Below are 16,409 nucleotides of genomic sequence, written 5' to 3' on the forward strand. Positions count from 1 at the left end.
CCATCACTGAAGATGTTGACCAAAGGCCTCTTCCCAGAGTGGCTGGTGCATCTCTGGTCGCGGAAACCAGCACCCCTTCTTCTCAATTCACACTTGCTACTGATATGAAAATAATAAATAAATACTAAAATAAAATAAAATAGTTATTATATTTGGGCGATAATTACACGGCCACGGCTTCGGACCGCCCAGGCGCTCACCTCTCCGGGCTCTCGAAGGCGGTGAGGGCGTAGGGCAGGGCTGCCAGCTGGGCTCGCGCGCACCGCGCGTTGGGCGGTCGTCCGCCGCCGAAGCCATGGCCGTCGCCGGACCGCGGCGACAGCGCCAAGGCCTCCACCACCGCGCCCCGCCGCCCCCTCTTCGTTGTGTTGACGTCGCCGTCCTCGTCGTCGTCGCTTTGGTACGGCTCTCCAACATTCCTCGCATTCCATCGCGTGTTGTTGTGGTGGTGCTCGTCGTCCGACGAGTTGCACCTGGTCGTCTTGCCCACGACCCACCTCGGCGATGACGATGTTGATGCTGATGGTGTCGGTGGTGATGTTGATGGGATGTCGACCCGGTCCTTGTTCTTGTAGCGCAGCCGCTTCTGCTGGCGCTCCTCGGCGCTCAGCTTCTGCGTCCACTTGGCCAGGCCCTGCGGCGCGACGGCCGCGTTGTGTCGTTCGAGCTCCTCGCGCTGCAGCTGGAGAAGCGGCCGCGGCGTGATGCGGTCGGGCGAGGACGCCAACAGTGGCGATGATGACGATGATGAACCGTCGATGGTCGAAGTGGAGCGGACGTCCTTGTTGCTCTTGGTGCGTCGGAGCAGCGGTAGCTTCTTGGCAAAGCCGCCCCGAGAGCTCTTCTTGCTGTTGGGCGAGCGCTTGTTGCTCGTCGCCGCGGCTGCTGCAGCGGAGGAGGGCTCTTCTTCTTCTTCTGGCGGAGCGAGGTGTAGCAGGGGGTTGGCGTACGTTCGGAGCTCCGAGTCGGTACTAGTACTACCCACGGTCGCCATCTTCTCCGAGAGTCTCCCCTCTTCTTTTCTTCCTCCTCTCGCCCTGTTGCCTTCTCCCCCCCCTCAAACGCTCTTCGTTCTTTGTTCGTCTACTTTTTTTTGTCGCGCTTCGTTCTTTCGTTTCTTTTGTTTGTTCTTTTCGCGCTGATTCCTCTCTTTGCTTTGGCCTTTGGTCTCTTCTCTCTTTGGCTTGGGTGGGGTTGTTGTGTGCGTCTGACGCTCAGCTCGAAGCTTCTGGTTTTGCTTTGTCTGTTTGTTGTTTGCCTTTGCGCTCTCCGGTATTAGGCTGATTCAGGGGGCGCAGGATTGGTGTCTCACTTTTGTTCCGAAGCGCAGCGGCTCCAGCGACGCTTCATCGGGACAACAAGTTTTGGCGCGAGGTTCCCAAGTTCCTCCGTTTATCCTTCCCTGTGAATATTTCGATAAAAATGTCGCCATTAAAATAATATTTCCATTTTCTTTGTGTGTTTTTCAAATATGGAGCTATCCGGGGCAGATGATGTGGAAGAGCTGCTGGCACTACTGGGCCTGCCCAGCGAACTGGTGCTCGCGGTCTACCAGTACGGCTCCAGGTAGCTTTGCCCCCCCCCGCAACATATTTTATTTAAACAATGTTCAAATATTTTAAACATTCTTTTATTGCTTACTTGTGGGGGGGGGTGAAGGGTGACTGGCACGGCGTGGGCGGGGTCTGACTGGGACTTCACCATCGTCGTCGATGACTCGTTCGAGCCGAATGCCCCCGACATGTGCCAGGCAGGTGCCACCACCGCACACGCACACACGACACGCACACCGCACACGCAAGCTGACACTGTGTGTGCAGGGACGTGCGGTGGTGGTGGGCAATGTCGATGCCAACGTGCATCACAAGACTCACTTTATCGAGCTCATACGGTGCGGACGAGTCCATCCTGTATGTGCGCTTTGCGAGAAGCTTGACCCTTGCATGCCTCCGCCCGTCGTACACTCAGTGCGCACGACATGCGCGCGCTCACGTGCCTCTGGCTGCCGCCCCAGCACGTGTGGCGGCAGACCGTTGACTTTGCGAGCTACTTCCATCTCGACCTGAGTACGCCCTGCGCGGTGTGTGCGGTGTGTGCGGTGTGTGCGCGGTGTGCCATCGTGTTAAGTTTTACGAGTGGGCTTTGTGCATTTGTGGCAGGCGTATTGAGGAACCCGGTGAGCACGATTTCGAGCAAGGCATTCGGCTATGCCACCATCTGCTTCCGCGAGGGGCACACCCACAAGGCCAAAAAGAATCTCATCCACTCCATCAGGTACGCCGCCACCACACCACCGCACACACGCATCACCGCACGCACGCATCACCGCACACGCACACGCACCACCGCACAACATGACGCATCACACAATCGCACGCAAGGTATCTGCTGTATGGGATCCAGATTGTCGAGCGAGGGCGGATCGACGACTTCTCGGATGGGAACGAGTACTACTACGCACTCGTGCGGCCGGTCTCGGAGGCCGCACACAACGACGCGAACTCGTGCGACGACGCGACCCGGCACTCGCGGACAGGTCCAGCCCCACCGGCGGATGGTGGCGACGTCGAGGGCGAGGACGAAGAGGCCCTGAGAGACGAGTACAGGCGGATCGCCAAGGACACCCACGCCCGGTTCGACCGGCTGCTCCCGCCCAAGGCCAAGCGACCACGCAAGCCTCGCCGCCGAAAAGAAAAGGACGGAGGAGCCGACGCGCGTGGCGGAGAGGACCACGACGGTGACGCCTGAGATGCGTTCGATTATTTTTTGTTGGATTTATTTTATTTTATTTTATTTTATTGTTTAGTTTGGAAGATGGAGAGTGGTCTGTGCACGCTGCCGGACGAAACGCTGTTGGCAGTGCTCCAGTGGCTGGGTCCGTGGGACCTCAACCGCTGCGGCCTCACCTGCCGGCGGCTTCAGCTCGTCGCCAGCGACCCTTCCCTGTGGAGGTTCATCCCCAATCATGAATCATTCATTAAAGATTAAAGATAAATCACAAGATTAAATAAAATCAAGATGAATAAAGGAACAATATATTGACCGAATAATAAGAAGAATTAAATCAAGTGGATTTTCCAGGCCACTGTGCGAGGCGCGGCTGCCGGTGGCACAGACGCAAGGCAAGGATGCCGCGGAGGCGTGGTACACGACGAAGGACCTGGACTGGTGGGACAAGGCCCGGACGCAGACATGGCAGCAGGCCTACGCCGAAATGGTCCGCTCGTTCTTCGGTGCGCCGCCGCCTTCGATGCCCCGCGGGCCTGGTGTCTCGTCCAAGCCATCCTTACGCCGCGCGACGCTGTGCCTTTGGTAGGTCCGCTGGAGGAGCGAGTGCAGACGCTGAAGCACACCGAGCGCTACATGATGGCCGTCAACGGCAAGGTGACATTCGTGTTCTGTGTCGTGTGAGGTGTGTCGTGTGTGTCGTGTGTGTCGTGTGAGGTGTGTCGTGTGTCGTGTGTCGTGTGTGTGACTGAAAGCACACACAGCTGTTGTGCGTCGTCAGTGGCTGATGTACGGTGGACAGGCGAAGCGGGCTGCCGTGATCGGCCAGGGCCGCCTTTTCCTGTTCCCTCGCTTGCTCGACCCTGCGTACATCTCCTCTGCCTCGTGTGTCGTGTGTGTCGTGCCGTGTCGTATGTCGTGCCGTGTGTGTGCTGAGTTGACCGCGAACGCCATCGCTGCGGCTGGGTGGGCAGTCTCCCGATGGAGTTGGTGAGTTGTCGACGCAGGCACGCGTACTTTCAATGCAACCAGGTGGACCACAACGACGACTACTTCTACTGCGTCATGCGCTTCCGGAGCCGACCCGAGAAGGCACCGCCAGCAGACATCCCCCGTACTTGTCTACACATTCGCAGTTGGCACGATGGCAGCGTCGTCCAGGTATGCCTTCAATGCCGAATGTTGCGTGTGCGTGTGCGTGTGCGTGTGCGTGTGCGTGTGCGTGTGCGCATTTGCCGTTACGCTGTGTATGAGGCCTAAACGGATAAATGGATGCAGGAGATTCCTGGTGTAGACCTGGTCAGCGTCACCTCCTCTTGCGTGGCCGTGTGGCGACAAAGGTAAGCACCTCCACCTTTCACTTGCGACCCACGTGTAATTATTCTCATTTTATAATACAAAATGCATTATTATGTTATTGTTGTAATTATTAAAAATTGAAATCGATTGTGCAGCTCATCGATGCTGGAGGTGTTGGACGCAAGCGGAGGCACCACGCTCTGGTCGGCCCGGCAAGCCCACGCGCGCTGCGTCACCCTCGTCGCCGACAAAACGGAGACGCACCCCGACGGACTCCTCCTCTACGAAGGCGATCGGCTGCAGCTCTTCGAGCTTCGTACCGGCCGCCCAGTGCCGCTTGCCTCCGAGCGGGCGCCACGAAGCGTGGTCAGCGCCCAATTCACGCCGTGTCACCTCCTCCTCATCTTTACCGCTCGCATCGAGGGTACCAGTCTGTTGCGTGTGCGTGTGCGTGTGCGTGTGCGGTCGTGCGTGTGGGCGTGCCGACCCTGACGATCGCGAGCGCAGTGTTGTGGAAGGCCAGCTTGGGGACATCGCCCGAACCTCATCGAGCCACGATCCGGGCGGATTCCGGCGGCAAGAGCGCCAGGATCGACATGGCGCAGGCGATCGAGGTGGACGTGGCAGGTCGGCCAGCGGACGCTCCGCGTTTCCTTCTGTTCATGCTGGCCCGGGACTCCTACTTCGTGTGCTGGCAGCTGCCCGCCGAGGTTCGGTCTTGCCTACTGTGTGCGGCGTGTGCGGCGTGTTCGATGTGTGCGGATTGCTTAATGGAGTCCTCTTCTGCAGCCGGTTCGGAGCTTCAAACAGTACGCCAAGTGGTCCGTCGACTGTACGTATTTCTCCACCATGTTTGAAGGCTACATCTCCTCACACGCCTCCTTAAATGCACATTAGTGCGCAGGGATCCCAAGTTCTGGTGTGATGGGTGCGCTCAGTCTTGGCATTGTTTATTATTATAATCATTGTTATAATTCATATATGGGGTTCTAATGCGTTTCGCACGGCTTCAGCCAGCGCTTGGTCACCTCCATGGACGGGGTACGCTTCGGAGATTGCCTGGCGTAATGCACAATGCTGCTGATCTACTCATCACAAACCACACGCGCTCGCGACGACACGACACGACACGACACGCGGGCACACAGGTAGGACATAAGCGCAGGTTAACGGTGGCCCCGACGCTGGTGGTGCACAGATTGCGCGACCTACTGGCGTGTGCAGAGATTCCGGCCAAGCCAAACGAGTGCGACACATCGCGCAATGTGACTTCGCTCGCGCTCCTGCCGCACGCGGGCGCCATGGTAGCGCTGTGCCTCGACCAGCAGCTTTTTCCACCCAAGGGCCTGAAGCCGCTCCGCCATTGGCGCCTCCGCGTCTTCACTTCATCGTAACAAAGTACTCACTTCTCAGCCACTGTGTGTGTGTGTGTGTGTGTGTGGTGTGTGTGTGGTGTGTGTCGTGTGTGTGTGTGTGTGGTGTGTGTGTGTGTGGTTTTTGCATGTGCGGTGAGACCGTCAAGATATTGCTGTGGGCTAAAAAAGGAAATGGTGACTCAAATTAGGTAAGTGGCGGAACAAAGGGACGCGTTTCCTGTTTTGACGTAACACAATTCAAGTATTGCCATAAAGTTGAGAGGGGCGGCGCTCTCACCTTGTAGACTTCTTGATTCAACCATCACCCCTCATCGCTGCGGAAGATTTCTTTTTTTACCAAATTCATCTCCATCTCTACTGCGGCAATCAACTCAATCTCTCGCGCTCAATTTCAAATTGGCACTTCGATGCGATGAGCGGGTTCCTGCGGCACCTTCTCTTCGCGTTCGTCCTCGCCTTGAGCCTGCCCACTCCATGCGTACAGCAGGAAGGTACGAGTGTCTTTCCCTCCCCTTGATCACTATCATCATGTTCTTTCTCCCATTTATTTATTTGGTTATTTTTCTTTATTATTTATTGATTCAATGGTTGTCTGCAGCCTCTACGCAGATCTACGGGGGAGGGAGCATCTTCACGCAGCCCTACATGGACTACTTCACAGAGTCCTTCCAGGTACGTCCATGCTACGCTGTGTAGAGACGCTGCAGCGAGCCTCTACTCACATTTTTTTTGGCCCACGCCCAGTTGGTAAGGCGAGATGACGCCATCGTGTGCACCTACGGCGGGGCCTCCCACTCGCTCCTGTTCCTCATGGCCAAGCCCGACCTCGTACGCCGCCCCGACCACTGCGGAGCCCTTGATGCGCAGACGCGTAACTATGTGCTTGTGTGCGTGTGCGTGTGCGTGTGCGTGTGCGTGTGCGTGTGTGTGTGTGTGTGTGTCGTGTGTGGTGTGTGGTGTGTGGCGTGTGTATCGCGTGTATCGTGATATGGCACAGGACTTTGCCGTGGTGGATGCACCCCTACACGAGACACTTCTCGCCAACAACTCCATCGCTCAGTTTCCGCTGGCCGGTCAGCCACTGGTCGCCATCTACAACCTCGGCAGTAGTCGCCCCACTACACCTCTGGTACGGGACTCCTCCACTCCAAACGAAAACAAAACAAAAACGGAACGAAAACGAAAATGCAAACAAATTGCTGACCGCCGAGCAGGTCCTCGACGGCGCGACCCTGGCGGCCATCTGGCTGGGCGACGTGACCTGGTGGAACGACCCGGCCATCGTCGCGCTCAACCCCAACATCGCGCTGCCGGCGGAGCCCATCCGGCTGGGCCACGGGGCGGATCGGCCGGGCGGCATCACGCACAGCTTCACCAACGCGCTCTCCATACTCGATGGGCGGTTCCGGGCGGCGTGGTCGGGCGACGGCTCCCAGGATACGAGCCGGTGGCCGCAGCTCACCGGCATCGCGGGCCGCGCAATCGAGTTTTCGGACAGTGGCACGCTGTCGCCCTTCGTGCGCGATACGCCGTACAGCCTCAGCTACTCCACATTCGACCGGGCTCAGAAGACCGGCGTCGACTACGCTCTCATGCGAAACAGCGCAGGTACGTGTGTCGTGTGTCGTGTGTCGTGTGTCGTGTGTCGTGTGTCGTGTGTCGTGTGCTTGAAGCTGATGAAAGGGGCGAACAGGAGCGGTTGTGTGGCCCACGGTCAAGGCAGTGGAGTCGGCCATCAGCGAAGTGAGCGAGAAGCTCACGGACAGCATGACCATCAACGTGGCCAATGGCCAGCAACGCGGTTCCTGGCCCATGTGCATGCTGCACTATCTGGCGGTGCGCAGCAACGCGTCGACTTCGGATTGCCTCGGGATCAATTCGCTGCTGTACTTCACGGCCTGGACGCAGCTCACGCCCATGGCCGTGACCAAGAGCCGCGAGCTGGGCTACGCCCCTCTCAGTCTGAGCTTCAAAGCGTACCACTTCCATTTTGACACACACACACACACACACACACAAGACACACACAAGACACACACAAGACACACACGATCGCGTGACTTACCCCGTGGCTGTGTTCTAGGAAATTGATCAACAATTTCCAGAAGGTGGCGTGCAATGGCGAGAAGGTCTTCGACAGTGCTCTGTTGATCGGCACCGGTGTTCGCACCATCTCCTTCTCCTCGTGGCCGCAGGAGGTGTACTACTTCCGCGGTTTTGACGCCGAGTCCACCATCACCGACCTCAGTCGCTGTACCCATCCCCGTGTCTTGTTCCGTCGTCGTCGTCGTGGTGGTGGTGGTGGTGGTCAACTTACTGCCGTGCGTGATGCAGACAACATTGACTTTGGCATCACTGCTCGCCCGCTCACCAACGACGAGTCGGAGCTGCTGGGCGACGTGCCAAGCATTCCATTCACAATGGTCCCCGTCGGCGTGGCCTACAACGTACGCCCGTCAAGCTGACTCCGCTCAATTTGAGCACAAAAGCTGCAATGATTCTCACTCCAGCCTTTTTCATCAACTGCTGTCTCTCCACCGCCGCCCAGCTGCCGGAGCTGGTCGGACAGGGCTCGCTTTTGCTCAATCTCACCGTGCTGGCCGACATCCTGCTGGGCACCATCGACACGTGGAACGACACCGCCATCCAGGAGCTCAACCCGGAGCTCGGGGACCTCCTGCCGGCGGATCCCATCGTCATCCTCAACTACGAAGACGATGCGCTCAGCGTCGTATTTGCCGCGTTGAGCACCGTGAGTCAGGAATTCGCGCTCGCAGTAATCTCTCTCTTCCCAACTATTGCCTCGTCCTTGTGTGCATGTCCTCACGACACGACACGACACGACACGCACACACACACAGACACACACACACACACACACACACACACACACACACACACACACACACACACGATACGCACACACATGACACGCACACACACGACACAGGTCAGCAGCAATGCGACGAGCCTGCTGCCGGTGAGCGAGCCGTGGCGCGGGATGGTGCTGCAGGCGGAACAGAAGGTGACGGTGGAGCTGGTGGACTTGCCCTACGCGATGATCTTGACCGCCTTTGACGCCGTGCGGCCCATCAACCACCTGGGCTTCGCCGACCTGGTCAACGTGGCCGGCAACCGGGTTTCGCCCTCCTACGACAGCCTCATGTCCGCCGGTGCCGACTTCTTTGACACAGGCCGGCTGTTTCTAGGTATCTTCCTCGCGTATGTGTCGTGTCGTGTGCGTGTCGGGTGTCGTGTCGGGTGTCGTGTCGTGTGTGTCGTTTAGTCTGTGATACAAACATGCTGAGTGACCGTGGCAGGCGGGGGAGAGGTGAGCTGGCCGATGCCGATCACGACCTACATACTCTTCCACCAGCGCAGCATGATCGATTGCACCAAGGCCAAGGGGATGGCCAGCGTGCAGCACTTCCTGCAGTCCGATCCCAAAGCTCTCACCTACACCCAGTACCTTCCTTCTCCCTCCATTGGCCTCTCTCACTCTGTCATTGCCTTCATTGACGCCACAACACGACCAACGACACGACACGACACACACACGACACACACACGACCCACGACACACCAGGTACGCGGCGATCTTGAGCCGATTGCCGGCGGTGCGGGGCATGTACTACGGCCTGCAGGAGGCGATGGCCTGCAACGGCGAGCCGACCAGTCCGATCCACGGCTGCATCAAAAACGGCACCCTCTGCTTCGACCACGGCCTCTGCCTCATCGCCGACGCCTCCGCGCCCAACGCCTCGTGCCACTGTAGCCTCGGCTGGAGCGGCGTCCACTGCGAGATAGAGACAGCGGCGCAGGGCGACACGGGAGCGACCGCGGCCGCGGGCTCCAGCGAGCTGTTCATCGCCACACTGGTCACGCTCGTGCCCGCCGCCGCGCTCGCGCTGCTGGCGATCGGCGTCGGCGCGGTGTTCGTGCGAATGCGCCGGCGCCGGCTCAACGAGCAGCACGACGCGGTGGCGTGGCAGGTCGAGGTGTCGGAGCTGGAGATGGGCGAGCTGCTCGGCGCGGGCGGCTTCGGCGAGGTCTACAAGGCCGTGTGGAAGGGCACCGAGGTGGCGGTCAAGTTCGTGGCCGCCCGCAGCGAGCCCGGGAGCGCCCACTCGCGCGAACTCGAGCGCAGCTTCCGCGAAGAGGTGCCGACCAGCAACAGCCAGCCGCTCTCCCGCGCGAACCACATTCCTGACACATTCCCGGTCTGCGTGTGCGTGTGCGGTGGTGTACGCAGGTGCGTGTCATGACGACGTTGAGGCATCCCAATGTGGTGTTGTTCATGGCCGCGTGCACCAAGCCGCCCAAGATGTGCATCGTCATGGAGTACATGACTCTGGGCTCGCTCTTCAGCGTACGAGCTTCCTCGTCTCTCCACCACAAACGAGAGCTCTTCCTCGAATGCTAACCTAATATCTTTTTCTACTTTTCTTTTTCTACTTTTCTTTCTTTACGCCGGCCGCGGCAGTTGCTGCACAACGAGAGGGTGTTGGACATCCCGTTCGTCGTGCGCTTCAAGATCGCGTACCAGGCGGCCAAGGGCATGCACTTCCTCCACTCATCGGGCATCGTGCACCGCGACCTCAAGTCCCTCAACCTGCTCCTCGACAACAAAGGCAACATTAAGGTACACCGCACACACGACACATACTACCACACGGCACACACACCACACGGCACACACACGACACGACACGACCGACCACACGACCCACACAACACACGCACGCACGCCAAGGTGTCGACAGTAAACCGCTCGATGGACAGGTGGGGGACTTTGGGCTCACGCGGTTCCGCGAGGAGCACAAGACGAGCAGCGGCAACGAGCATATGCAGGGCAGCGTGCACTGGCAGGCGCCCGAGGTCCTCGGGGGCGTCCAGGACGCCGACCTCATGCTGGCCGACGTCTACGCCTTCGGCGTCATCCTGTGGGAACTCCTCACGCGCGACTACCCCTACGCTGGCCTCTGGTGCGTTTCTTAAGCTTGCATGTGTGTGTCGTGTCGTGTGTGTCGTGTGTCGTGTGTCGTGTGAATGTCGTGTGCGGTCACTAACACAACACACTCTCGCACACAGTCCGGCAGCAGTGGCGGTGGCGGTGGTGAGGGACGGAGCCCGGCCACGATACCAGCGAGCGCTCGGCCGCGCGAGTTCGTCGACCTCCTCCGGGCCTGCTGGTCCCAGGACTCCACCGCTCGACCCTCCTTTTTCGTACGCACGCCTGCGCCCCACCCTGTCAGGAATGCCACGCATGCTGTCTTGCTGACGTGGCAACACGTCACCTGTGGTGTGGGCGGTGCAGGAGGCCATGACCAAGCTGACCGGACTGATCGAGCGCTTCGGCGGCGGCGGCACTGGTGGTGGAGACGGCCGGGCGGTGAACGTGAACTCGTCGTCGGTCAGCCTGGCGCGGTCGACCGACTCGCGCGAGAGCGATAGTGAGGTCCCTCGGGCGAGGCCCCGCCAGCCGCAGAGCGACGATGGCTACTTTTCCAGGGAGTCGTGGACCATCGCCAGCAGCCTGCGCACCAGACATTCCGGCGTCTCGACTCCCAGTACGACACGACCGACACGACACGACACGACACGACACGAAACGCGGCCTGACCAGCTGCGTGCGCCAGGCTACGGCTACGGCTCGATGGAGCTGCAGGAGATATGGAACCGGCCGGTGGTCGGGGTGACGCCGCCCGAGGGCGACAGCGTCACGGTCGTGTACACGGACATCGCCCGCGCCGACGCCCTGTGGGAGTTCGACCCGCTGGCCATGTGCGACGCCACGGTGCTGCACAACCGCACCATCCGCAGCCTCCTCACCCGGCACCGCGGCTACGAAGCGTCCAGGCACGTTGTGGGTCGTGTCGTGCGTGTTGTGTGTTGTCTAACGTGTGCGGCGGTTGTCCACACAGCGGGGAGGGCTCGTTCTGCGTCGCGTTCGAGTCGACGCTCGACGCGCTGGAGTGGTGCATGGCCGTACAGCACGCGCTCGTGCACTCTGTCGCGTGGCCCGTGGCCCTGCTCCAACACCCGGCCTCGGCCGAAGAGTGGGGCGACACAGACGATCGGTACTTACCGCCCACAGTATGCGGCGGACCAGCCACCGGAGTCTGATCCTATGCGCGTGGTGTGGTCGTGCGTGTGCGTGTGCGTGTGCGTGTCGTGGTCGTGTGCGTGTGCGTGTGCGTGTGTGCGTGTGCGTGTGCGTGTGCGTGCGGTACGAGTAGATCGCTATTCAAGGGACTGCGCGTGCGGATGGGCGTTCACGTGGGTCCGGTGAGCGTGGTGCAACAGGCCGCCATGCACAAGGCCCACTACGAGGGCGCCGTGATCACCACCGCCGCTCGCATCACCGAACTCGCCCAGGACTGCCAGGTAACACCATTTATTCTTATTTCTTTTATATTATAATAATCATTTCTTACGCTAATATTATTACTATTACTATTATTATTATTTTGCGCTGGCCACCAGATTTTGCTGTCCGAGGCAGCGTACGCGGCCGTCGCCACCACCCCGCTCGCCCACGAACCCAGACGGATCGCCAAGCTTGAGGGCAAATTCTCGCTTCCCATCGGCCCAGGTACGCCAACCAACGCGCGCGGCCTCTGTGCGTGCGGTGTGCGGTATGTGTGTGCGTGTGTGCGTGTGTGCGTTTGTCCGTGTGCGGTGTGCGGTGTGCGGTGTGCAGTGTGCAGTGTGCAGTGTGCAGTGCGGTGATGCGTGCACCAGGCTGACGGTGGTGCTGGTGACCTGCAGGTCGCTCGGAGGTGCGGCTGTATGAGCTGCGGAGTCGCGGCCTGGAGGCGCGCCGCATAGGCGGTGGCGCCGGCCAGCTGTCGGATTACACCTCCTCTTCGCTGCGGTCGCGGATCGACTGGAGAGAGCGAAGAACGAGGGAGAAGGGAGGCGCGTCAGCTCGGTCGGGCCGCCACGACTACGACGGTAGCAGCGAGTGGAAGTGGGAGGATGAAAACGGCGAAAGCGAAAGCGAAGACGAAAGAGAAGACGAAAAGGTGCTGGCAGTGATGGAGGATCTCCATTTCCTGGGGTCGGGCAACCTCTGTCGCTGGATCATCGACTATGACGAACTGCGAATAGGCCCCCAGGTACGCAAGTCACCGACCACACGACACACGGCACGACACTCGCGCGACACGACACGACACGACTCATACGACCGCACACGCGCAGGTGGGCAAGGGGTCGTATGGGGTGGTGAACCGAGCGACGTGGCGAGGCGCGGATGTGGCGGTCAAGCGGTTCCTGAATCAGAGCCTCGAGGAAGGCCGCATGCTCGAGTTCAGGGCCGAGGTCGCCCTCCTCTCCACCCTCCGCCATCCCAACACCGCCGCCTTCATCGGTACGCACCACACGACACACACACACACGACACACACGACACACACGACACACACGACACCGACACACACCGCACACGATACGACGCGACACACGACTGAGCTGTGGTTTGTGTAGGCGCGTGCGTGAAGCCGCCACATCTGTGCATAGTGACTGAGTACGTGCCGGGCGGGAGCCTGCGGCAGCTGCTGGAGAACACGGCGATCAAGCTCCCGTGGGCCGCCCGGCTCGACCTCCTTCGCAGCGCCGCCCGCGGCGTGGCTCACCTCCACGCCCAGCAGCCGCCCATCGTGCACCGTGACCTCAAGCCCTCCAACATGCTCGTCGAACAGCTGACAACAACAACGACCACCATGACGTCAGCAGCGCCGTTGACAACGTGGAACGTTAAGGTGGCGGACTTTGGGCTGGCGCGGCTCAAGCAGGACAACGCGACGATGACCAGCTGCGGCACTCCCTGCTGGACCGCGCCCGAGGTGATCCGCGGCCGGCGCTACGACGAGAAGGCCGACGTGTACTCGTTCGGCATCATCATGTGGCAGGTGGCCTCGCGCCGACGCCCCTACGACGGCCGCAACTTCATGGGCGTGCTCACCGACGTGCTCGCCGGCGCGCGGCCCTCGCCGCTGCCGATGGCGACGGCCGCAGCGGCCACTGCAACCGGCGGCGGCAGCAGCAGCAGCGGCAGCGGAGTGTGTGGCGGCTGTCCGGCGGAGCTGGTGGCCCTCATGCAGCGCTGCTGGGCCGCCGAGCCCGACGAGCGGCCGTCGATGGCCCACGTCGTTGAGTGCCTGGAGTCGTTGGGCACCGCCAACACCAGCGGCGGCGTGGCCACCGTGTAACTGCCTCCCCCTCGTGTACTTGTGTGTGTTTTTTTATTATTTATTCTTTTCTCTGTGCTACGGCCCTTCCAGCTGCTGCTTCATCTGTGTTGTGTGCGTGTCATTGCGTTGTGTGTTGTGTGCGGTCAGTCGTGTGTGTGTGTGTGTGCACGAGTGAGTGCCGGCGTACGTAGGCCATGGCCTGTGCCTGGGCGTGGGCGCGTAGCAGCTGCTCGTCGGGGTTGGCCTTGTCGGGCACCCACCGGGGCGAACACGGCCGGTCCCGGGGCGAGGCCGTGGGCGAGGGAAGCACGCGGGCGGCACCTCCACCACCGCCGCCCAGCTCGACGCCCCCGACCATGTCCGGCGGCGGCTGTGGGTAGATGAAGGTGCGGGGCGAGGGCAGCAGCGATGACACCGGCGGGGTTGGGTTGGGGGACGACGACTGCTGCTGCAGTTGGTCCTCCCACTTGCCCAGTCCGGTGGTGCCTCCGCTGGTCGGGGTGCGTGGGGTGGTCTTGGGGCTGGTCACCGGCGAGGGTGGCGGGGTCGAGGAGTTCCTCCGGAGCAGCGACAACTTCATTCTCACGCTTTGGTGTATATAAAAATATAAGTGATATCAATGTAAACTGTAAATAGGTCTGGACCGCGTGCTCGTTAGTTCTTCTTGTTCGGGTTGTGCTCAGACTTCCGGTTGCCGGTAGCTCGGGGACAAAAACCTTGCGGCTCACCGGAGTGGCTCTTGATTGGCCCGCCCGGAGTCTCCGAGTTGCCTGGTCACCAGGCGCAACCGTCATTCAACTGTCCATACTTTGTTATTCGAGAAGTATGTTGTACAAGTATGTTGAACATGTACATGTTGAATATGCATATATGTCTTATTTATAAAGATGTCATTTAGTCACGGGTGTAGCAATCGAGACAGAACTCGGCGAAGCGCTGCTTGGCGGCGGCGAGCAGGGTGGCGGGTGTGGGCAGCAGGGAGGGGTCCGGCAGCAGGCTCGGTCCGCTGCGCCACGAGTTGTCGTAGACGAAGTCGTTCGTGCCCGCGTGCGGTAGCGAGCAGCACTCGCCCACGAACACGAACCGCCGCGCCGCCTTGTCCACCACAAACACGTACCTAACCGCACACGCACACGCACACACAACAGATCAGTTTTTGTTTCCACCCACCGCACACACCACACACGCGCACTACGAATCACGCACTCAAGCTGACCCTGGCAGACGAGATGGGTGAGCTCGAAGCAATCGGATGAAGATGAAGATGAAGACGAAGACGAAGACGAAGCGCGGTAGACTCGGGCCTGAACGGCCTCGCTGGGCTCGGACATGCTGGCCGCCACTTGCTCGGCCCGCACGCTGCCCGCGTCGATGTCCTCGCGCCACGGCCCGGCCGAGGAGTCGCTGTCCAGCAGCGCGTCGAGCATGCGGCGCCCGGGCGCCACCAGGGCCTCGTCCACCGGCTCGTCACTCACGCGTGTGGCCGGCGTTACGCCAACAACGCGGCACGGACGATTCTGGAACTCGCCGAACTGAGTCCAGTCCATTGCGTACTCTGCGTCGCCCTCACCCTCCGTTCGTCTTCGCTTTTTGGTGTCGTCTCGTGGCGGTTCTTCGTTTTCCTTCTTTTTTTCCTCTTCGTCCGGCTCCCGCTTACGGGCGGCTTGCTTTGTGCGCGCCATGAAGAGGAGATAGGCGCGTGGTGTGGACGTGGCGGGTTCGTGGGAGAAGAAAGACGTTTCGATCCGCCACACCTCCTATTGGTCCCAGGCTTCTATTCTTTCACTGAAGAGGGTGGAGACGCCACAGAGGCGTTTCTTTTCTTTGGCGTTGGCCATTGTTGGCCCATCAGAAGTGCTGGTGGGAGAAGGGGTTGAAGAAGTGGCCAGAACACACCCAGACCTGTATGACATGTTGGTAGGCATGGTGAAGTACTGTGCTGCAGTTTGGGCGGCCTTGGCAAGGCAGTTCACTAAAGCATGCACCACCATCATGCAAAAGCTCCAGGCGCTCTCCAAGGACGAAGAGCTGGCCTCCATTCAGAGGAGGAAAGAGAGTTGGGCAGAAGAAGCAGAGGTGAGAGAATACAGAGATATTTCCTCTCTTTTTCCTCAAGGATTTCTAGATGCAGGAATTTTCTCCGCTAAAGAAGAAAAGGACGACAAAACTCGCGAATTGAAAATTATTTTTATTATTGATCAACACACAGATGGAAGGCAGACTTCCTCCTCAATCGCAGAGCAGCGGCGCAGCGGAGCCGGTGGTGTTCAGATTCGTTTCAAGTGGGGGAGGAGGCGAGAATGGGGGAAGCAAGGATGGTTCGCTTGCAAAGCCACATTTTTCTATCAAGCTGTCCGAGGCCGCGAGTAGGGCCATCCAGGAGGGGAGCAAGGACACATCGGCCGTAGCTGAAGAGGACAGGAAGCGGAAGCGCGAAGATGAAAAGGATGGTAGCGGCAGCAGTCGTAGTGGCAGCAAATCGGTTTCTTCGTCGAAGGATGAGCACAGCAGGCGAGATGACAGCAAGAAGAGGAAGTCGGATCGACACGGCAGCTCGAGAGATAAAGACAGGGATCGCAAGTCGTCCTCGTCCAAACGAAGGCGAAGCCGAAGTCGCAGCCCATCTCGGCGGCATCGTAGCGATCGAGAGAGCAATCGCAAGCATTCTAGCAGCAGCGATTCCCAGCGAGAGAGGGCCGAGAAAGATGTCAAGGAGAAGGAGCTGACTGAAGAGGAGAGGAAGAAAAAGGAGAGGAGGAGAGGAAGGCCGAGGAGGAGAAGCTCGAGGAGGTCATGCGCAAGAGGAAGG

At 59.9% G+C, this 16,409-nt stretch overlaps 6 protein-coding genes across 6 annotated transcripts; 3 read left to right on the forward strand and 3 right to left on the reverse strand.

Annotated features, from left to right (window-relative positions):
- Positions 1 to 196: 196 nt before the first annotated feature.
- On the reverse strand, positions 197 to 994 carry ACA1_224530 (uncharacterized protein; the record flags this gene model as incomplete). The annotated part of the gene is made up of 1 exon (XM_004338038.1): positions 197 to 994. The coding sequence occupies one exon, from the start codon at positions 992 to 994 to the stop codon at positions 197 to 199; it is 798 nt and encodes a 265-aa protein (XP_004338086.1).
- A 477-nt stretch (positions 995 to 1,471) lies between these two features.
- Positions 1,472 to 2,748, forward strand: ACA1_224540 (uncharacterized protein; the record flags this gene model as incomplete). The annotated part of the gene is made up of 5 exons (XM_004338039.1): positions 1,472 to 1,566; positions 1,660 to 1,743; positions 1,969 to 2,066; positions 2,160 to 2,274; positions 2,382 to 2,748. The coding sequence occupies 5 exons, from the start codon at positions 1,472 to 1,474 to the stop codon at positions 2,746 to 2,748; spliced, it is 759 nt and encodes a 252-aa protein (XP_004338087.1).
- A 66-nt stretch (positions 2,749 to 2,814) lies between these two features.
- Positions 2,815 to 5,420, forward strand: ACA1_224550 (Fbox domain containing protein; the record flags this gene model as incomplete). The annotated part of the gene is made up of 12 exons (XM_004338040.1): positions 2,815 to 2,951; positions 3,082 to 3,233; positions 3,317 to 3,384; positions 3,530 to 3,594; positions 3,735 to 3,841; positions 4,022 to 4,067; positions 4,182 to 4,450; positions 4,534 to 4,736; positions 4,816 to 4,847; positions 4,931 to 4,954; positions 5,040 to 5,067; positions 5,175 to 5,420. 12 exons carry the CDS (start codon positions 2,815 to 2,817, stop codon positions 5,418 to 5,420), a joined length of 1,377 nt encoding a protein of 458 aa, XP_004338088.1.
- A 394-nt stretch (positions 5,421 to 5,814) lies between these two features.
- ACA1_224560 (phosphate ABC transporter, phosphatebinding protein PstS, putative) lies at positions 5,815 to 13,618 on the forward strand (the record flags this gene model as incomplete). The annotated part of the gene is made up of 24 exons (XM_004338041.1): positions 5,815 to 5,893; positions 6,001 to 6,074; positions 6,147 to 6,230; positions 6,400 to 6,531; positions 6,617 to 7,010; positions 7,096 to 7,378; positions 7,486 to 7,655; positions 7,737 to 7,849; positions 7,951 to 8,178; positions 8,353 to 8,611; positions 8,723 to 8,867; positions 8,989 to 9,622; positions 9,655 to 9,771; positions 9,886 to 10,044; positions 10,185 to 10,387; positions 10,549 to 10,567; positions 10,720 to 10,972; positions 11,042 to 11,255; positions 11,327 to 11,482; positions 11,642 to 11,789; positions 11,889 to 11,997; positions 12,174 to 12,523; positions 12,609 to 12,777; positions 12,894 to 13,618. 24 exons carry the CDS (start codon positions 5,815 to 5,817, stop codon positions 13,616 to 13,618), a joined length of 5,217 nt encoding a protein of 1,738 aa, XP_004338089.1.
- Positions 13,619 to 13,698: 80 nt separating this feature from the next.
- ACA1_224570 (uncharacterized protein) lies at positions 13,699 to 14,180 on the reverse strand (the record flags this gene model as incomplete). The annotated part of the gene is made up of 3 exons (XM_004338042.1): positions 13,699 to 13,702; positions 13,788 to 13,970; positions 14,038 to 14,180. 3 exons carry the CDS (start codon positions 14,178 to 14,180, stop codon positions 13,699 to 13,701), a joined length of 330 nt encoding a protein of 109 aa, XP_004338090.1.
- Positions 14,181 to 14,494: 314 nt separating this feature from the next.
- On the reverse strand, positions 14,495 to 15,147 carry ACA1_224580 (uncharacterized protein; the record flags this gene model as incomplete). The annotated part of the gene is made up of 2 exons (XM_004338043.1): positions 14,495 to 14,717; positions 14,807 to 15,147. The coding sequence occupies 2 exons, from the start codon at positions 15,145 to 15,147 to the stop codon at positions 14,495 to 14,497; spliced, it is 564 nt and encodes a 187-aa protein (XP_004338091.1).
- Positions 15,148 to 16,409: the final 1,262 nt, after the last annotated feature.

This window comes from Acanthamoeba castellanii, assembly GCF_000313135.1.
Source record: "Acanthamoeba castellanii str. Neff unplaced genomic scaffold scf7180000084760, whole genome shotgun sequence".
NCBI lineage: Eukaryota > Discosea > Longamoebia > Acanthamoebidae > Acanthamoeba > Acanthamoeba castellanii.